This window comes from Oncorhynchus gorbuscha, linkage group LG14 (assembly GCF_021184085.1).
Source record: "Oncorhynchus gorbuscha isolate QuinsamMale2020 ecotype Even-year linkage group LG14, OgorEven_v1.0, whole genome shotgun sequence".
NCBI classification, from domain to species: Eukaryota; Metazoa; Chordata; class Actinopteri; order Salmoniformes; family Salmonidae; genus Oncorhynchus; species Oncorhynchus gorbuscha.
In genome coordinates, this window is record NC_060186.1 from 31,586,432 (window position 1) to 31,604,864 (window position 18,433).

Genomic DNA, 18,433 nt, shown 5'->3' on the forward strand with positions numbered 1-18,433 from the left:
GTCAGCATGTAACAATTCCTCCTCCACCATACTCGACACCCTTGACCCACTACACAATGCCCTATCCCACCTGGACAAAATTAAATACCTACAGTATGTGAGAATGCTGTTCGACTACAACTCAGCTTTCAACACCAATGTGCCCTCCAAGTTTGTAGCCTTGGGTCTGAAGTCCTCCCTGTGGATCCTAGATTTCCTTATGGGCCGACCCCAGGCGGTGAGGGTAAGCGAACACCTCCCCCATGCTGATCCTCAATACAGGGAACACCCAGTACTCAGCCCTGCACCTTAAGACTGCTTCCCTATGTAATTAGTCATTGAACACTGATCACTTAAATGTTTACATACTGTTTTACCCAATGATGTATATACTGTATTCTAGTCCTGTATACACTTGATATACTGTAAGTCCAAATAGTTTACAGTGGGTGCATTGCAAAGTTCTGGGAATAAACACTGCCAGGGTAGTTCACATATCTCATATGCACTCAGATTTGGAGAAACAGACAAACTTGTCCTTCCTGACATTTACAATGCAATTTATTTTACGTACCTCGACCACTCCATTAATCTTTTTCATTAGAGCAATGTCGAATTCTTCTGTACTCGAGAATGACTCGTTTGACAGGTGCCCTGCTTCCTAAATCGAAGCACAACACATCATATCCATCAGTTTGCGTGAGATCCAACATGTTTCTTCTGACCAACAGATACAAAAAAATCCACTTTAGTGATTTTCAGATTTAAATTTCTATTTGATATTTCAAACGGACCCACGAAGTTCGGCATATCTTGTTGACCCCAAAACGTATTTCTTCTATATAAAATCGGGAGTCTGCAGAAGTAGATGTATTTTTCACAATTTTTGAACGAATGTCCATTTATCCTTATTTCCACCGCTATCAGATTCAAGCTCCAATTCTGCTTCCACCATCGACCTGGCTGCAGCGGCGCTTTCGTGACGTTGTCAGCTAACATGCTGTCCAAACCACCTGCGTTGCTTGCGAGAGCATTGTAAAATAAATGTACATGTTATTCAATCCAAACTGCTCACGCTATTACATAGCTCGCAAATCCTGCCTCACCCAAATATGTTTTATAACTGACCCAAGATAGACCAGAACCTGTAATTTCCAATCGGAGCAAATGAATCATAGTGGGCAGAATAAGCAAGGAGATGGGCAGAGCCAAGCACGATCTAGTGAGATCATATTGGCTCATTCTAGCATTTACTTGCTTATTTCCGTTAGGGAACTCGAAGTGCGCATGTGCAATAGCTTAATTTATCCTTGCACTCCTTCTAAACAATGCCATTTTTACCAAATTTGGCATAGGGTAAAGTCTACTAAATGCAGCCCACTATGTCACAGATTCTAGTTTTGGAAACAGAAAACTGTACGGAGATCAAATGTTTGATCAATGAGAAAATGTGCAGAATCTCGGCTCAAATCCATCTCGCGCCATCTTCTCCCACTTCCGGACACTATCTCCTAGGACAAATTCGCTAGCAACAGAGAGCTAGCTTTAATACCCATAAATATTTCGACCCCTCCTCAAATTCATATAGTTGGTTTTGGTACTTTGACCTGCTAGTCGTGGACGCTTCTGGGGGACAGAAAACAACATGCGCACGCGAGTAGCCGGTTTAGTCAGCATGTAATCCGTCTATTATGCAATGCATTCGAATTTGATTGGCTAACCGAAGATGGTAACATTTTGACCAATTAGGTTGAATGAATGAGTCGTTCGCACAAAGTTCACGCGCACGCAACTCAAACTATCCAATAGGAGGACACCAACTGAGGCTGTATAAAAATTATTTTGTATGACGCGTTTAGTTGATCGAGTTGCAGCCGCCATCTTCTGACATAAAAAAGAAGAGTGGAAACGTCGATTACAGATGCAAAGGGAATACAAAATAATTCGTAACGAGTTGGAAAATAAATATAAAGTCAAATGTGTTTATGGACTGCCTCGTAATAAATGGTTATGTTTCTGATAAGATTGGTTTAGTATTTGATCGATCACACATCGCAAAGATGGACGACGCGGCGAGGGAAGATGCCTGCCGAGAGTATCAGTCCTCCCTCGAAGATTTGACATTCAACAGTAAACCTCACATCAACATGCTGACCATTCTGGCAGAGGAGAATCTGCACTTCGCCAAGGATATCGTCGCAATAATTGAAGCACAAATCACCAAGGTTTTTATGAATATAGAATTTTCAATTTCAGCTATTAACTTCGATGAAGAAAGCTAACAGTAGCCTTGAAACAGCTGCCCATGGCAACATCATGGCGGCAACACTGTTGAATCGCTGTTCTTGTTGTAGCGTCATAACGTTGGCTAACGTTTCTTGTCAACAGTACCAGTTTCAACAAAATAACGTTATAGCAATTAATTTCATGCTGATTACATTTAGAAAGGCAATGTAACATTATCTAGGCTAGCTGATGTTATCCCCTGAGCTAGTTAGCTAACGTTAACATGCCATTTCCCGAAGCCGATTGTCATTTGCTAGGAAATAATTCAGAAATTCAGTTGCCAGATCAGAGTAACGTTAGGAAGCCACCATTATTTGTCAGATCTTATATAAAGACGTCATGCTGTGGGGTATTTTTCACATTTCATAACTTAACACTATTTGGAAACACGTTAACGGTACGGAAACCGAATCAAATATGGCGACATGACGGTGGAAACTTAATGGCTATTTCAGTTAGCTAACGCTAGCATGCCAGTGCAAAGCATTCCACAAGTTTGACAGGTTTACACACGTGGTTTGGCCACATCAATTTCCAAATTTAAGTCAGTACACACTGGCCTACCTAACAATGCAAAATAGTTATTGCATACATTTAGGCCTCGTTTCACTTTCTACATAAATTACTTGAACCAGAATCTGGGTTTACAGGATACGTTGAATATGGGGTCTCCTTAAGGCCATGAAGCAGATTTTCATGCTTAATAATGTATAATAAAAATAAGAGTCCGCTACTTACAAAGGAATGGAGTTTCGCTGAGCAACTATTACGGCTGGTATGTACTTCCACAAAATTTGTAACCGAAAAAATGTATCCTGTGGAAAGAAACTCTTGTTTTTGACCAAGTGCACATGAGCCAAATCCACCTCTTCTGCACCTCCAATAAAATCACTAATTACTGCCATGCACGGGTCGATCGGCTGTTCCAGTAGCAGTAAAGGTAATTTGTTTGTAACTTCAGGTGGCCTACAGGCCTAACGTTACTGCTGGTTAGTTATTGTTAGACAAAAGTATCTAGCTAGCTGGAGTAATAATAACAAAACAAATAATAGGTACACAAAGATGCAGATCGAATATGTAGCTGTTGAAATTTAGAATAGTGTCAATAGTTTTCTTGTGAAAGTAAACTGGTCTCTTTCAATTTGACTTATCAGCTGCTTTTGATATTATCTATTTGAATTTTGAAATGTCAATGAATGGTAAAATGTGATAATAAAAAATATGAAATATGCTTTTTGTCTTTTTTATTTCCCAGTGTAATTTATTGGTACAGAATCAGATCTCTGCTTATTGCCTGATTGGTGTTAAACTCCGTTTTTGATAAATGTGATGTTCATTGTCACTTATCAGAACCAAGGCGTTCACCATTTATATGGGAATGTCTATTGGCTTAATATTGGCTTAAATGCAGTATATTTGTATATTTTGTGTTTTATTGACATGTGAATTGGGTTTACAACTGAAATTGTCATGTTTGCTCATGACCATTTATCAAGTAAAGTCCTAGTGATTTGCTTTTCCAGGCACATTGTTCAAGACTTATCTTGCAATTGCACATTTTAAATGAACCCCCCCCCAAAATCCTGCTCTATTCTTGTCTACTCTTAGTATGTTACATCCTATTTTTGTTCTAAAAGGGAGATACTACTTCTTCAAATGGACTGCCCCCTCAGTGGGGTGTTATAACGGGGACTTCATTCAATAAAACGGGAATGTACATGGAGTGATCTCTCTGCCAGAGACACTCTTTTGAGGTAATTAAAAAGGAGGGTGGGGGGGGCTTGAACCATTTCTTCTGGATGGACAATATATATATTTTTTTCCTGTGCCCGATACAAGACACAAGTAATAGTTGAACAAAGTACTTTTTATGGACATTCAATGTTTTGATCCAGAATGAAGACACGTCACTATTTGTTTTGTTTTTGTTTTTTTGGACTGCTATTTTCCTTATGGATTAAAAAAAACAACTTGTTCCTGTAACCGGTGAAAATAGGCTGATTTTTTATAACAGTTTTCCCCCCCTACATGCAGAACAATTGTCAACTGTTTTTTCCTGCAATACATGTTTTTTCTGATCTATCATGCCACGGACAATCAATTGATTTTTACATTCAAAAAAGAAAAGAAACGTTTTTAAAGTTATTACCCAAGACTGACAAGGATTTTTTCTTCTAGCCCAAACACTTCTTACGTTAACTTTTTGCTTAACTAATACATAATCAATGTGATGCCTTTTTTATCTGAAATGTTGGTATTAACCCCTGTTGTTTTCTAAACTTGTTGAGTTTTCTATTACCCTAGGCTCCAGCTGCCGAGAAGCTTCCAGTTTTGTACTTAGTGGATTCCATAGTGAAGAATGTTGGAGGCGAATACCTTGCAGTGTTTGCTAAAAACCTAGTCACTTCATTTATATGTGTTTTTGAAAAGGTATATACTACTTTATTTTTGTGCATTCTTGAAGATTAATAAGCACCTTTTATACAATTAGCTGACCACTGTACTGCTTGCTTTTGTCTAGTCGATCTCTTGCCTTGTATAATGCATTTTTACTAATAAAATGGTGTTTGTGTGGTTCCCCTTTGATTTGGGGAAGTGCTTGATTGGAAAATATCCAAGTCATTAATTGTCTTTGCATTAAAATGCAGTGTGGTATACAGAATGTGTAATATTTCACAGTTTAACAGTTAATACAAAGCACCTTTGTTAGTGTAATTAGACACATTTTCTAAGTGCCTTCTTGATCTTGCCTGAATTCAATGTACTGCTAAACTATAGGCCTTTGGCGGTAGAATGTGTTCGTTTGTGAAGTATTGTGCTGCAGGTCTTTGAGTTGAGCTGTGGTCCAAGCTGTGTCCTCTGTTTTGTAGGTGGATGAGAACACTAGGAAAAGTCTGTTCAAATTACGCTCCACCTGGGATGAGATCTTCCCACTGAAGAAACTCTACGCTCTGGACGTGCGAGTCAACTCTCACGACCCGGCCTGGCCCATCAAAGCACTGCCCCCTACTGTGAACGCCAGCATTCATGTCAACCCTAAGTTTTTAAAACATGTGAGTAAACTGTCTGTATATCTCTGTGTCCTAGAGGAGGATCTGCTGTTCTGAAAGCGTCTGTGGATAGAGGAAAGTAGAAACTGCGCCAAAGTTATTCAAGTTTTGCTGTTTATTGCACAACCTTCGTGACAATATGATCCATAAAGTAAAAGACATCCTGACCCTTTGCAACACTGGACATATCTACACACACACACTCCGCTACCTGTCGACCTGAGTCCTTCCCATCCCTGAATGTTTTCTCCCCGCTCCAGCCTGAGGAGGTGACCTCCCCTAGGGCCCTGTCCCCTGCACCCCTAGCCCGTGCCCCAGCCCCTGCTCCCCAGCCTGCAGTGGTCCCCAGCGTCAGTGAGAAGAGCATCACCCAGGAGCAGGTGATAAGGCAGCAGCTGCTGGCCAAGCAGAAACAGCTACTGGAGCTACAGCAGAAGAAGATTGAGCTTGAGCTGGAGCAGACCAAGGCACAACTGGTGAGACTCACTATTGTACCCATTTTCCCCCTTTTGAAAATCTAATTGAAATGTTTTAAAATATATGTGTATGTATATATGTGTGTGTGTGTCTATATGTTTGGTCCGCAGGGAGCAGGGTGAGAGTAGACACTTTCAGAAGTGTTGGTGTTTTGTAACATTTAATCTATTAATAATAACATTTTAAACAGGTAGGTTTCTGTTAAATTTTCTTCATGTCTTCTGGTGCACTGTCTCGTTTACTAAACACAAGATGTTCTCAGTCCTGCCCCTCTTTTACATTTCAGGCTGCTAACGTGGTACTGTCAACTCCAGCAATAGTGCCAAAGTCCACCCTGCCTCCCTCTGTCATCAAATCCTGTATCCCCCCCTGTCTCTGACCCCAAACCCCCCACCAGGGACCCCCGCCTCAACCGGGCCGGCCCAGGGGCCCTCCAGGCCAAAGAATCAACCAGCCATAAGAAAGAAGGCCATGGTATGGGAGGACCAGCACACACACCAGAGAAACAACTGCCAGAGCGACCCGGCAGGCCTGAGAGGACACGGCCCCCCCAAGAAAGAACTTCTAGAAGTGAAAACCAAGTCCAAGTCCCTCTCTCCCATGGCTAAAGGAGTGCTTGGGAAGAGCAAGCACTATGAGGCTGAGAACATGAAGTCGACAGCGGATGCCACGGGCAAGAAAGACCCCAGGCTGAGGAAACATCTCCATGACAAGGCCGACCCGAAAGAAGAGGTGAAAGAGAAGAAGAAATGCACTGATAAGGAGAAAGAGATGGATGAGGCAGTGATGAAGGCATCAGGCAGGGGGAAGATGGCCAACGGCTCAGTCAGCAAACCGGAGCGTGAGAAACCGGAGCCTGTAGAGAAACCAGAGAACCAGATCAGAGGGAATGCCAGGACCAATGCCAGGAAACGCTCCCGTTCCCCCTCGCTGCACCTGCACTCACCTAAGAGAAAGACTGAGAGGAGGTCCCCCAAGAGGAGAGCCAGGAGCATATCCCCCTCTCCTCCTTTACACAAACCTGGGAAAGGAGGGAGGCAGTCAGGAGGCAAGCACTCCTCTCACCATGAGGACCCCCAACACGGGACCACCAGAGAGGAGAGGGTAACCCCCAAGAAGAGCTCGTCTGAGCCCAGAAGAACCAAGAGGCCGGCTGAGGAGAGGCCGGTGGAGGCCAGGGACACGCATTCCTCCCCCCGCACTACCTCAGAGGGCAAGGAGACCAAGGAGAATGCCAAGCGCTGGAGGAGTGGCTGGGAAGAGAACAAACAGTGAGTAGGCTGATATATCCTGTGAACTGTCTGTCTCGCAAATGGACCATGGGGCTCTTGTCAAAAGTAGTGCACGATGTAGGGAATAGGGTGTTATTAGGAATGCACCAAAGTCTTTATTGGTATGTTCTCAGTCTGCTGTGTACTAGTATATGTTGCATCACGTCAGTGTATTCTTATCCTTACCTAATGGTATTTAGTGCCTTGAAAAAGTATTTCTAATTTGTTTCTACTTTATATTCTCTAAAGAAAAATATGCTGAATGTTATCAAATCAAAACAAAATAAAATGTATTTATATAGCCCTTCGTACATCAGATGATCTCAAAGTGCTGTACAGAAACCCAGCCTAAAACCCCAAACAGCAAGCAATGCAGGTGTAGAAGCACGGTGGCTAGGAAAAACTCCCTAGAAAGGCCAAAACCTAGGAAGGAACCTAGAGAGGAACCAGGCTATGTGGGGTGGCCAGTCCTCTTCTGGCTGTGCCGGGTAGAGATTATAACAGAACATGGCCACGCTGTTCAAATGTTCATAAATGACCAGCATGGTCAAATAATAAGGCAGAACAGTTGAAAATGGAGCAGCAGCATGGCCAGGTGGACTGGGGATAGCGAGGGGTCATCATGTCAGGTAGTCCTGAGGCATGGTCCTAGGGCTCAGGTCCTCTGAGAGAGAGAAAGAAAGAGAGAATTAGAGAGGGCACACTTAAATTCCCAAAGTACACCGAATAGGACAGGAGAAGTACTCCAGATATAAAACACTGACCCTAGACCCCCGACACGTAAACTACTGCAGCATAAATACTGGAGGCTGAGACAGGAGGGGTCAGGAGACACTGTGGCCCCATCCGAGGACACCCCCGGACAGGGCCAAGCTGGAAGGATATAACCCCACCCACTTTGCCAAGGCACAGCCCTCACACCACTAGAGGGATATCTTCAACCACCAACTTACCATCCTGAGACAAGGCCGAGTATAGCCCACAAAGATCTCCGCCACGGCACAACCCAAGGGGGGGCGCTAACCCAGACAGGAAGATCACATCAGTGACTCAATCCACTCAAGTGACGCACCCCTCCTCGGGACGGTATGAAAGAGCCCCAGTAATCCAGTGACTCAGCCCCTGTAATGGGGTTAGAGGCAGAGAATCCCAGTGGAAAGAGGGGAACCAGCCAAGCAGAGACAGCAAGGGCGTTTCGTTGCTCCAGAGCCTTTCCGTTCACCTTCCCACTCCTGGGCCAGACTACACTCAATCATATGACCCACTGAAGAGATGAGTCTTCAGTAAAGACTTAACCTCTAGCGTCGAGCAATCCCGTATCCGGGAGCGTAATTATAGCCTCAAGCTCATTACCATAACACAACATTAACTATTCATGAAAATCGCAAATGAAATGAAATATATTCACTCGCAAGCTTAGCCTTTTGTTAACAACACTGTCATCTCAGATTTTCAAAATATGCTTTTCAACCATAGCTACACAAGCATTTGTGTAAGAGTATTGATAGCTAGCATAGCATTAAGCCTAGCATTCAGCAGGCAACATTTTCACAAAAACAAGAAAAGCATTCAAATAAAATAATTTACCTTTGAAGAACTTCGGATGTTTTCAATGAGGAGACTCAGTTAGATAGCAAATGTTCATTTTGTCCAAAAAGATTATTTGTGTAGGAGAAATCGCTCCGTTTTGTTCATCACGTTTGGCTAAGAAAAAAATCAACGCCAAACTCTTTACCAAATGAACTCCATAATATCGACAAACATGGCAAACGTTGTTTAGAATCAATTACTCGAAAGTGTTTTTCACATCTATTCGATGATAAATCATTCGTGGCAGCTGTGGGAAAAAGCTGTCCTTGAAACGGTCTTGATATGTTCTTCAAAAGAGAGATCAGGGTCCAGAGTAACGCCGAGGTCCTTCAGTTTTATTTGAGACGACTGTACAACCATTAAGATTAATTGTCAAATTCAACAGAAGATCTCTTTGTTTCTTGGGACCTAGAACAAGCATCTCTGTTTTGTCCGAGTTTAAAGGTAGAAAGTTTGCAGCCATCCACTTCCTTGTGTCTGAAACACATGCTTCTAGCGAGGGCAATTTTGGGGCTTCACCGTGTTTCATTGAAATGTACAGCTGTGTGTCATCCGCATAGCAGTGAAAGTTAACATTATGTTTTCGAATAACATCCCCAAGAGGTAAAATATATAGTGAAAGCAATAGTGGTCCTAAAACTGAACCCTGAGGAACACCGACATTTACAGTTGATTTGTCAGAGGACAAAGATAGTTTTTTATATTTTCTGGGTCACGGTTTGGCTTTTTTGAGAGAGGCTTTATTACTGCCACTTTTAATGAGTTTGGTACACATCTGGTGGATAGAGAGCCGTTTATTATGTTCAACATAGGAGGCCCAAGCACAGGAAGCAGCTCTTTCAGTAGTTTAGTTGGAATAGGGTCCAGTATGCAGCTTGAAGGTTTAGAGGCCATGATTATTTTCATCATTGTGTCAAGAGATATAGTCCCAAAACACTTGAGCGTCTCTCTTGATCCTAGGTCCTGGCAGAGTTTTTCAGACTCAGGACAACTGAGCTTTGAAGGAATACGCAGATTTAAAGAGGAGTCTGTAATTTGCTTTCTAATAATCATGATCTTTTCCTCAAAGAAGTTCATGAATTTATCACTGCTGAAGTGAAAGCCATTCTCTCTTGGGGAATGATGCTTTTTAGTTAGCTTTGCGACAATATCAAAAGGAATTTCGGATTGTTGTTATTTTCCTCAATTAGGTTGGAAAAATAGGATGATCGAGCAGCAGTAAGGGCTCTTCGGTACTGTCTTTCCAAGCTAGTCGGAAGACTTCCAGTTTGGTGTGGCGCTATTTCCGTTACAATATTCTGGAAGCTTGCTTCAGAGCTCGGGTATTTTCTGTGTACCAGGGAGCTAGTTTCTTATGAGAAATGTTTTTTGTTTTTAGGGGTGCAACTGCATCTAGGGTATTGCGCAAGGTTAAATTGAGTTCCTCAGTTAGGTGGTTAACTGATTTTTGTCCTCTGGCACCCTTGGGTAGACAGAGGGAATCTGGAAGGACATCAAGGAATCTTTGTTTTGTCTGTGAATTTATAGCACGACTTTTGATGTTCCTTGGTTGGGGTCTGAGCAGATTATTTGTTTCAATTGCAAATGTAATAAAATGGTGGTCCGATAGTCCAGGATTATGAGGAAAAGCATTAAGATCCACAACATTTATTCCATGGGACAAAACTAAGTCCAGAGTATGACTGTGACAGTGAGTAGGTCCAGAGACATGTTGGACAAAACCCACTGAGTCGATGATGGCTCCGAACGCCTTTTGGAGTGGGTCTGTGGACTTTTCCATGTGAATATTTAAAGTCACCAAAGATTAGAATATTATCTGCTATGACTACAAGGTCCGATAGGAATTCAGGGAACTCTATGAGGAACGCTGTATATGGCCCAGGAGGCCTGTAAACAGTAGCTATAAAAAGTGATTGAGTAGGCTGCATAGATTTCATGACTAGAAGCTCAAAAGACGAAAACGTCTTTTTTTTTTTGTAAATAGACATTTGCTATCGTAAATGTTAGCAACACCTCCGCCTTTGCGGAATGCATGGGAGGGGGGATATGGTCACTAGTGTAGCCAGGAGGTGAGGCCTCATTTAAAACAGTAAATTCATCAGGCTTAAGCCATGTTTCAGTCAGGCCAATCACATCAAGATTATGATCAGTGATTAGTTCATTGACTATAATTGCCTTTGAAGTAAGGGATCTAAACATTAAGTAGCCCCATTTTGAGATGTGAGGTATCATGATCTTTTTCAATAATGACAGGAATGGAGGAGGTCTTTATCCTAGTGAGATTGCTAAGGCGAACACCGCCATGTTTAGTTTTGCCCAACCTAGGTCGAGGCACAGACACGGTCTCAATGGTGATAGCTGAGCTGACTACACTGACTGTGCTTGTGGCAGACTCCACTATGCTGGCAGGCTGGCTAACAGCCTGCTGCCTGGCCTGCACCCTATTTCATTGTGGAGCTAGAGGAGTTAGAGCCCTGTCTATGTTGATAGATAAGATGAGAGCACCTCTCCAGCTAGGATGGAGTCCGTCACTCCTCAGCAGGTCAGGCTTGGTCCTGTTTGTGGGTGAGTCCCAGAAAGAGGGCCAATTATCTACAAATTCTATCTTTTGGGAGGGGCAGAAAACCGTTTTCAGCCAGCGATTGAGTTGTGAGACTCTGCTGTAGAGCTCATCACTCCCCCTAACTGGGAGGGGGCCAGAGACAATTACTCGATACCGACACATCTTTCTAGCTGATTTAAACGCTGAAGCTATGTCATATCAGATCTTCAACCAAAATTAAATTTTAGCTAAAGGGGACCCAGGTGAACAAATAACACAACAATTGCGTATTTATTTAATCAATAAAGTTATGCAACATCCAATTCCCCAGTGTGAAAAAGTAATTGCCCCCTTGCACCCCTTGCCACCTTTAGCTGAAATGACTGCAACCAAATGCATCTTGTAGTTGTTGATCAGTCTCTCACATCGCTGTGGAGGAATTTTGGCCCACTCTTGCATGCAGAACTGCTTTAACTCCGCGACATTTGTGAGTTTAAGTATGAACTGCTCGTTTCAAGTCCTGCCACATCTCAATTGGGAATAGATCTGGACTTTGACTAGGCCATTCCAAATCTTGTAATTTGTTGCTTATTAAACATTTTCATGTAGACCTAACCTAATTAGGTTTTGGTTAAAGGTCTAACATTCGGTATCAAAAATATGCAAAAATAGAGAATTATAAAGGGGGCTAATACTTTTTCATGGCACTATCTGCCTCTGAACCTCAGACACATATACTCAGCTTGTTATCTCATTTACATTTACATTTAAGTCATTTAGCAGACGCTCTTATCCAGAGCGACTTACAAATTGGTGCATTCACCTTATGACATCCAGTGGGACAGTCACTTAACTGGTGGTGTTAGTTAGGGTGTGTACCTGTATAATCTGGGACACGGTGTGTTCTCACTCCTAACCACTGCATGTCTGCATATCTGTGTATTTTTGTACTCACAAGACTGAGGCAACTGAGGGGTGGTTCCTCAGACAGATTGGGCCTAGTCCTGGACTAAAGATAATCTGTGGTCGGGAAACTGCCCACATGTATTTGAAAGTTGTCAAATAAATTAACTAATTCCTTCATCAGTCTGAAGTTGTCGTCAGAGGAGGCTCATGGGAAGGGGGCAGGTCCTCCACAGAGACGGCCGTCATACTCCAGCAGCAAGAGACCTACCACCCCCAAACAGCATCGCCTTAGTGTCGATGCAAACCTGCAGATCCCAGAGGTGCTTCACTCTGCCAGCAAGAGAGACCTGCTCAAAAAGGTACGCCCACAAAAAAACATCGGCCTATCTCCTCAGCTTTTCCTCCCCACAATTTGAGTAGGTAGTAGATGCCGCATTTAATTGTAAAGTATACAAAGGAGAATTGCTCAAAGGGTATGCCTTAACACAGGTGCTTCTTAAAACCTGTTATGGATCATGCGCATTTTCGCAGCTTTTTGTTAAAAATCGCGCTACATTTCAGTGTCCTGCTACTCATGCCAGGAATATAGTATATGCATATGATTCGTATGTGTGGATAGAAAACACTCTGACGTTTCTAAAACTGGTTAAATCACGGCTGTGACTATAACAGAACGTGCGTGTCATTGAAAAGCGCAGGAAAATCTGATCACTGAAAATGGGAAAATATAGCCATGCGCCACTTGAACCTATTGTTGAATGGGAACCACATTAAATGGGGCCGAGGTTGCAATAGCTACAGCTTCCACACGATGTCAACAGTCTTGTCATTTGTCTAGGATTTGTTTCTTGGTCAAACGGACACGAGGTAGCGCATTTCTTCCAGTCTCCGACAGGATGTTTTGGTTGAGAAATATTTGGACATGATATCAGGACGTGGAGCTATTGAATATACATCGCCCCGTGATCATTTTGATAGATTATTAACGTTTACTAATACCTAAAGTTGCATTACAAAAGTATTTCGAAGTGTTTTGTGAAAGTTTATCGTCGACTTTAATTTTTTTAAATGATGTTGCGTTATCAAACTCAGTTTTTTCCTTGATTACACAGTCTTCATAGATCGATATCTAGGCTATATATGGACCGATTTAATCGGGAAAAAAAGACCCACTAGTGATGTTTATGGGACATCTAGGAGTGCCTTGAAATTTCCGCTGATTTGATCCCGACAGCGGAACCCACTCCCTAAAAAGTAAAATGGCACCCTATTACCTTAACGGGATTGATATGACAACAGCCAGTGAAAGTGCAGAGCGCCAAATTCAAACAACAGAAATCTCGTAATTACAATTCCTCAAACATAGATTTATTTTACACCATTTTAAAGGTAATCTTGTTGTTAATCCCACCAAAGTGTCAGATTTCAAATAGGCTTTACAGCGAAAGCACCACAAACGATTGATTATGTTAGGTCAGAGCCAAGCCACAGAAAAACAGCCATTTTTCCAGCCAAAGAGAGGAGTCACAAAAAGCACAAATAGATATAAAATGAATCACTTACCTTTGATCTTCATCAGATGACACTTATAGGACATCATGTTACACAATACATGTATGTTTTGTTTGATAAAGTGCATATTTATATTTAAAAAATCTCAGTATACATTGGCACGTTATGTTCACTAGTTCCAAAAACATCCGGTGATATTGCAGAGCCACATCATTTTACAGAAATACTCATTATACATGTCGATGAAAATACAATTGTTAGACATGGACATATAGATACACTTCTCCTTAAGATTGGCCCTGAATGTATACAATTTATACACTCCCTATTATGTGAGACTGTGATTAATACATAGTTGATAAATGCTTTCCATTTAGTAATATGTACTATAGCTGAGGAATTTTTAATTAAAGAGTAAGTGTGAATGTATATTCTTATGTAAATGCATATCCTGATTTGAACTGTACTAATCTGTTAGAACATTTGATAAAATTACTAAATCCGTATATTTAACCACAATGTTGAATTTAACATGGGGTATTGTGGGAAATGGACTTTCTAACTTGATTGATGAGTATTGAGTAAGGTCCATAATAAAAATGGGGAACGCAATACAATCTGAACATTCCCCACCGGATGAGGCCGTTATTACCTTATTCTCCCGTGTCCAATTGAATAATTACTGTTTCAGAGTGACAAGTATATTAATAAGGATAATAGAATTAGTTGAGCCCAATTTGAAATCTCAAAAGTATATTCCTATTTAAACTTACCCCAGGAGGCAGATAACTGCTCATTTTTATTATTTAAATTGAGGATTCCAAATTTTGTTGATACATAGCTAAGGTTTTTGGTAAATAAATACTTTATAGGATTTAATACGATAAGAGGTAGGTAGGCGGTGGAGAAGTTGTTAAAAACAATTAATGCAACCGCTGTGTCAGATTTCAAAAAAGCTTTACGGAAAAAGCAAACCATGCAATAATGTGAGTACAGCTTTCAGACAACAAAGCAGCCAAAAAGATATCTGCCATATTGGGTAGTCAACATTAGTCATAAATAGCATTATAAATATTCACTTACCTTTGATGGTCTTCATCAGAATGCACTCCCAGGAATACCAGTTCCACAATAAATGTTTGATTTGTTCGATAATGTCCATCAATTTTGTCCAAAGAGCTACTTTTGTTAGCACGTTTGTTAAACAAATCCAAAGTCATGAAGCACGTTCCCTATTTGCAGACTAAATGTCAAAAAGTTCCATTACTGTCTGTAGAAACATGTCAAACGATGTATATAATCACTCTTTAGGATGTTTTTAACATAAAACTTCAATAATATTCCAACCAGAGAATTCCTTTGTCTTCAAAAATGCAAAGGAACGCCGCTACCTCATGTGAAATGCGCGTGACTGCTGGCAGACCTCTGACTCATTCCTCTCTCATTCGGTCCCACTTCACAGTAGAATCCTCAAACAAGTTTCTGAAGACAGTTGACATCTAGTGGAAGCCTTAGGAAGTGCAACAACCAATATCCCACTGTGAATTCAATAAGGGCTGGGTTGAAAATCGACCAACCTCAGATTTCCCACTTCCTGTTTGGATTTCTTCTCAGGTTTTTGCCTGCCATTTGAGTTCTGTTATACTCACAGACATAATTCAAACAGTTTTAGAAACTTCAGTGTTTTCTATCCTACACTAATAATAATATGCATATATTAGCAACTGGGACTGAGGAGCAGGCAGTTTACTCTGGGCACCTTTCTTCCAAGCTACTCAATACTGCCCCTGCAGCCATAAGAAGTTAAGTCTTAAATGTCTTTGATTCCATTTTCAAAGGTCTTTAACCTGTTAGTCCTACCCACACCGTATTCGGTAGCGTAATCATAGCCTCAAGCTCATTACCATAACGCAACGTTAGCGATTTCTAAAAATCGCAAATGAAATGAAATAAATATGCCTATCCTCAAGCTTATCCTTTTCTTAACAATCCTGTCGTCTCAGATTTTCAAAATATGCTTTAGAACCAGAGAAAATCAATAATTTGTGTAAGAGTGGTGATAGCTAGCTTAGCATTTAGCGTTAGCATTTAGCACGCAACATATTCACAAAAACCAGCAAAGGGATCAAATAAAATAATTTACCTTTGAAGAACTTCAGATGTTTCAATGAGGAGACTCTCAGTTACATAGCAGATGTCCAGTTTTTCCTGAAAGATGCTTGTGTAGGACACAACGTTCCGTTTTGTTACTATGCATTTGGCTACCGAAACTAACCGAAAATTCAGTCACCTACACGTCAAACTTTTTTCCGAATTAACTCCAAAATATCGACTGAAACATGGAAAACGTTGTTTGAATCCATCCTCAAGGTGTTTTGTCATATATCTCTTCATTGAAATGCCATTCCTGGAAGCCTGCATTGTTCTCAGATTCGGATGGAAAAATACTGGTACCTGACTTTTGCGCACCAATTTCCACACAGACACCGTGCGGGACCCCTGGTAAATGTAGTCTCTTATGGTCAATCTTCCAATGATATGCCTACAAATACGTCACAATGCTGCAGACACCTTGGGGAAACGATAGGAAGTGTCCGTTCATTCCTGTCGCATTCACAGCCATATAAGGCGATCATGGAAAACGTGCCATCAGAAATCCTGTTGATTTCCTGGTCGCTCAAACATCTTGGTTTTGCCTGTAGGTTTTGTTCTAAGGCACTCACAGTGAAAATCTTTGCAGTTCTGGAATCGTCAGAGTGTCTTCTTTCCAAAACTATCAATTCCAAGCATAGTCGAGCATCTTTTCGTGACAAAATATTGCGCTAAAAACGGGCACGTCTTTTTATCCAAAAATGAAATACTGCCCCTAGAGTCTTAACCGGTTAATCATCTCCATCACATTTTTTTGTTTCCATATTGTGCCGCTGCTTAATTGTTCCCACCATGGCACATTTTGTCATTTAAAAAAAAAAATACTTGAGGTGCACTTTCAAGATGTTTGTTTTTTTGGTTCGAATGCCATTATTTGGTTGACATTATTTGGTTGACAGCAATGTTCATTAACCTGCTTCCTGCAATGAAAGTATCTGCCCTGTCCCTACTTCGCTGCTGGCTCTCACTCCCACCCCCCTTTGCGCATGACGTGAAGGGAGAGATGCAATTCTGATAAGCGACAGCATACTGACATGACAGTTGAGCTACATTTTGAAATGTAATTGCGAGCAAGACCGTTTCTAAAACAAACTACTGTTGCTGTTTTCAAAAGGAGGTGTCTCGGGGTAATGTGAGTAGCAATTATTTCTTAACTGTCAATAAAGGACATAACACCACTTTGCAAACCGTGTAGTTGATGATATGGAGTGATCCATTTGTGTTGAATTGGCCTACATCGAGTAGCCTATATAGGCCTACCTATGGAACGTTTTTATAGGATTACATTTACTGTTAGATCAATTGCATTGCCATCAAGCAATAGAGTTAGCAATTTAGATCATGTGTTTTGAGTTTCCACTTCCTCAGTTGGTAAATCATGTAGCATAGGCCCTACAGGTAGCATTCGGCCAGGGAACTAGATTCAGCCGCTGGACAATTTTTGTCGAAACTAACTGAAAATAATTTGAATAATTTGTACACTGCCAATTGACAACTAAGCCCCAAAATAGATTGTATTGTAAAAATAACGATTTCATACCTTGATTACATTTGTTTTGTGGGAATACATATTTCCTAAATAAAAATGTGTTTTTAGCTGAATCCCTGATGATTTTAGTATTTTTGTCCAAAATGCATGCAAGCAAAATAATTTCTAAAGAGCCCAAAATATCTGATTGTTCTGGATCCCATTTAGACACGTTGCACATCAAAATATCCAGCATTCCCTGAACCTGTTCAATGAAAAGGTAGCCGTTTCATCGGTCTTACTTGGCACTGGAGAAAAGTCTGTCTAGAACCCTCCCGCTTATTGACCTTGAAGTATAGCCATTTGATACCTGAATGAGGGAATGACTTTATTAGACTTTTTGGTTGTAGGCTAATGTATGTTATAGAACAGAGTTGGCAACTTTTGGGCTCAAGGGCCACATTGGGCTTTTCAAACCACATGAACGGTCACATGCTATATACTTGGCACAACATTTGAAGCCTGTGTTCACCTTGACACAACTACTGGTGTACTGTAGCTGTACATATGCTGCTAGAATGGTTCTGCAATCTTGTCACTGTTCCAGCACTACCCTAATAAAGTACAATCAGACTCAAAGCCACAAAGTGAAAAAAGGTTTAACTGGAGACGTGTATTAATAGGCATATATGACGGATACAGCACTGTTAAAAAAAACATCCCCATTAAGTACAATCTGAATAACACAAATATGAGCAAAAAGTATATAATTTCAGTTCCTATTGAATAGCCTGTTTGACAGCATATAATCACCTCCACTCAAATAATCTCAGCCAAATAATGTACAATCTGAGCCATTGTAGTAAGTGTTCAATGTCAAATGAATGGGGGCAAGGGCAGTGTCCAAGTGCATCACTGGATAGTGCTGTAGTTCTCACATACTTTGTCTTGTAGTCTTTTTTTTAGGTTTAGGGAGCCATCTGTTGTGACTTTTGTCAGTTTGCTCCACGGTAGAAACATTTTTTTCAAGCAGACACACACTGCTGTGTATGTCCGAGCCTCTGGGTTGTCCAATCATCGATTCCATTGCAAGAAGTTCCTCTGTTATTTCAAAGTTATCATTCATTCCTCTGACAAAACTTTAACGTTCAGCGGTGTCTTTGTCAGTTCTCTCATCCAGTGCGATAGAAAAAAGATTGAA

At 41.1% G+C, this 18,433-nt stretch overlaps 1 protein-coding gene across 1 annotated transcript in view; it reads left to right on the forward strand.

The window, feature by feature from the left end:
- Positions 1 to 1,824: 1,824 nt before the first annotated feature.
- Positions 1,825 to 18,433, forward strand: part of pcf11 (PCF11 cleavage and polyadenylation factor subunit) — a 37,073-nt gene continuing 20,464 nt past the window's right edge. The window contains 8 exon segments of the mRNA XM_046299160.1: positions 1,825 to 2,204; positions 4,570 to 4,695; positions 5,136 to 5,318; positions 5,576 to 5,791; positions 5,903 to 5,910; positions 6,190 to 6,265; positions 6,267 to 7,063; positions 12,283 to 12,460. Of these exon segments, the coding sequence (XP_046155116.1) occupies positions 2,040 to 2,204; positions 4,570 to 4,695; positions 5,136 to 5,318; positions 5,576 to 5,791; positions 5,903 to 5,910; positions 6,190 to 6,265; positions 6,267 to 7,063; positions 12,283 to 12,460 (1,749 nt within the window). The 5' untranslated portion in view covers positions 1,825 to 2,039.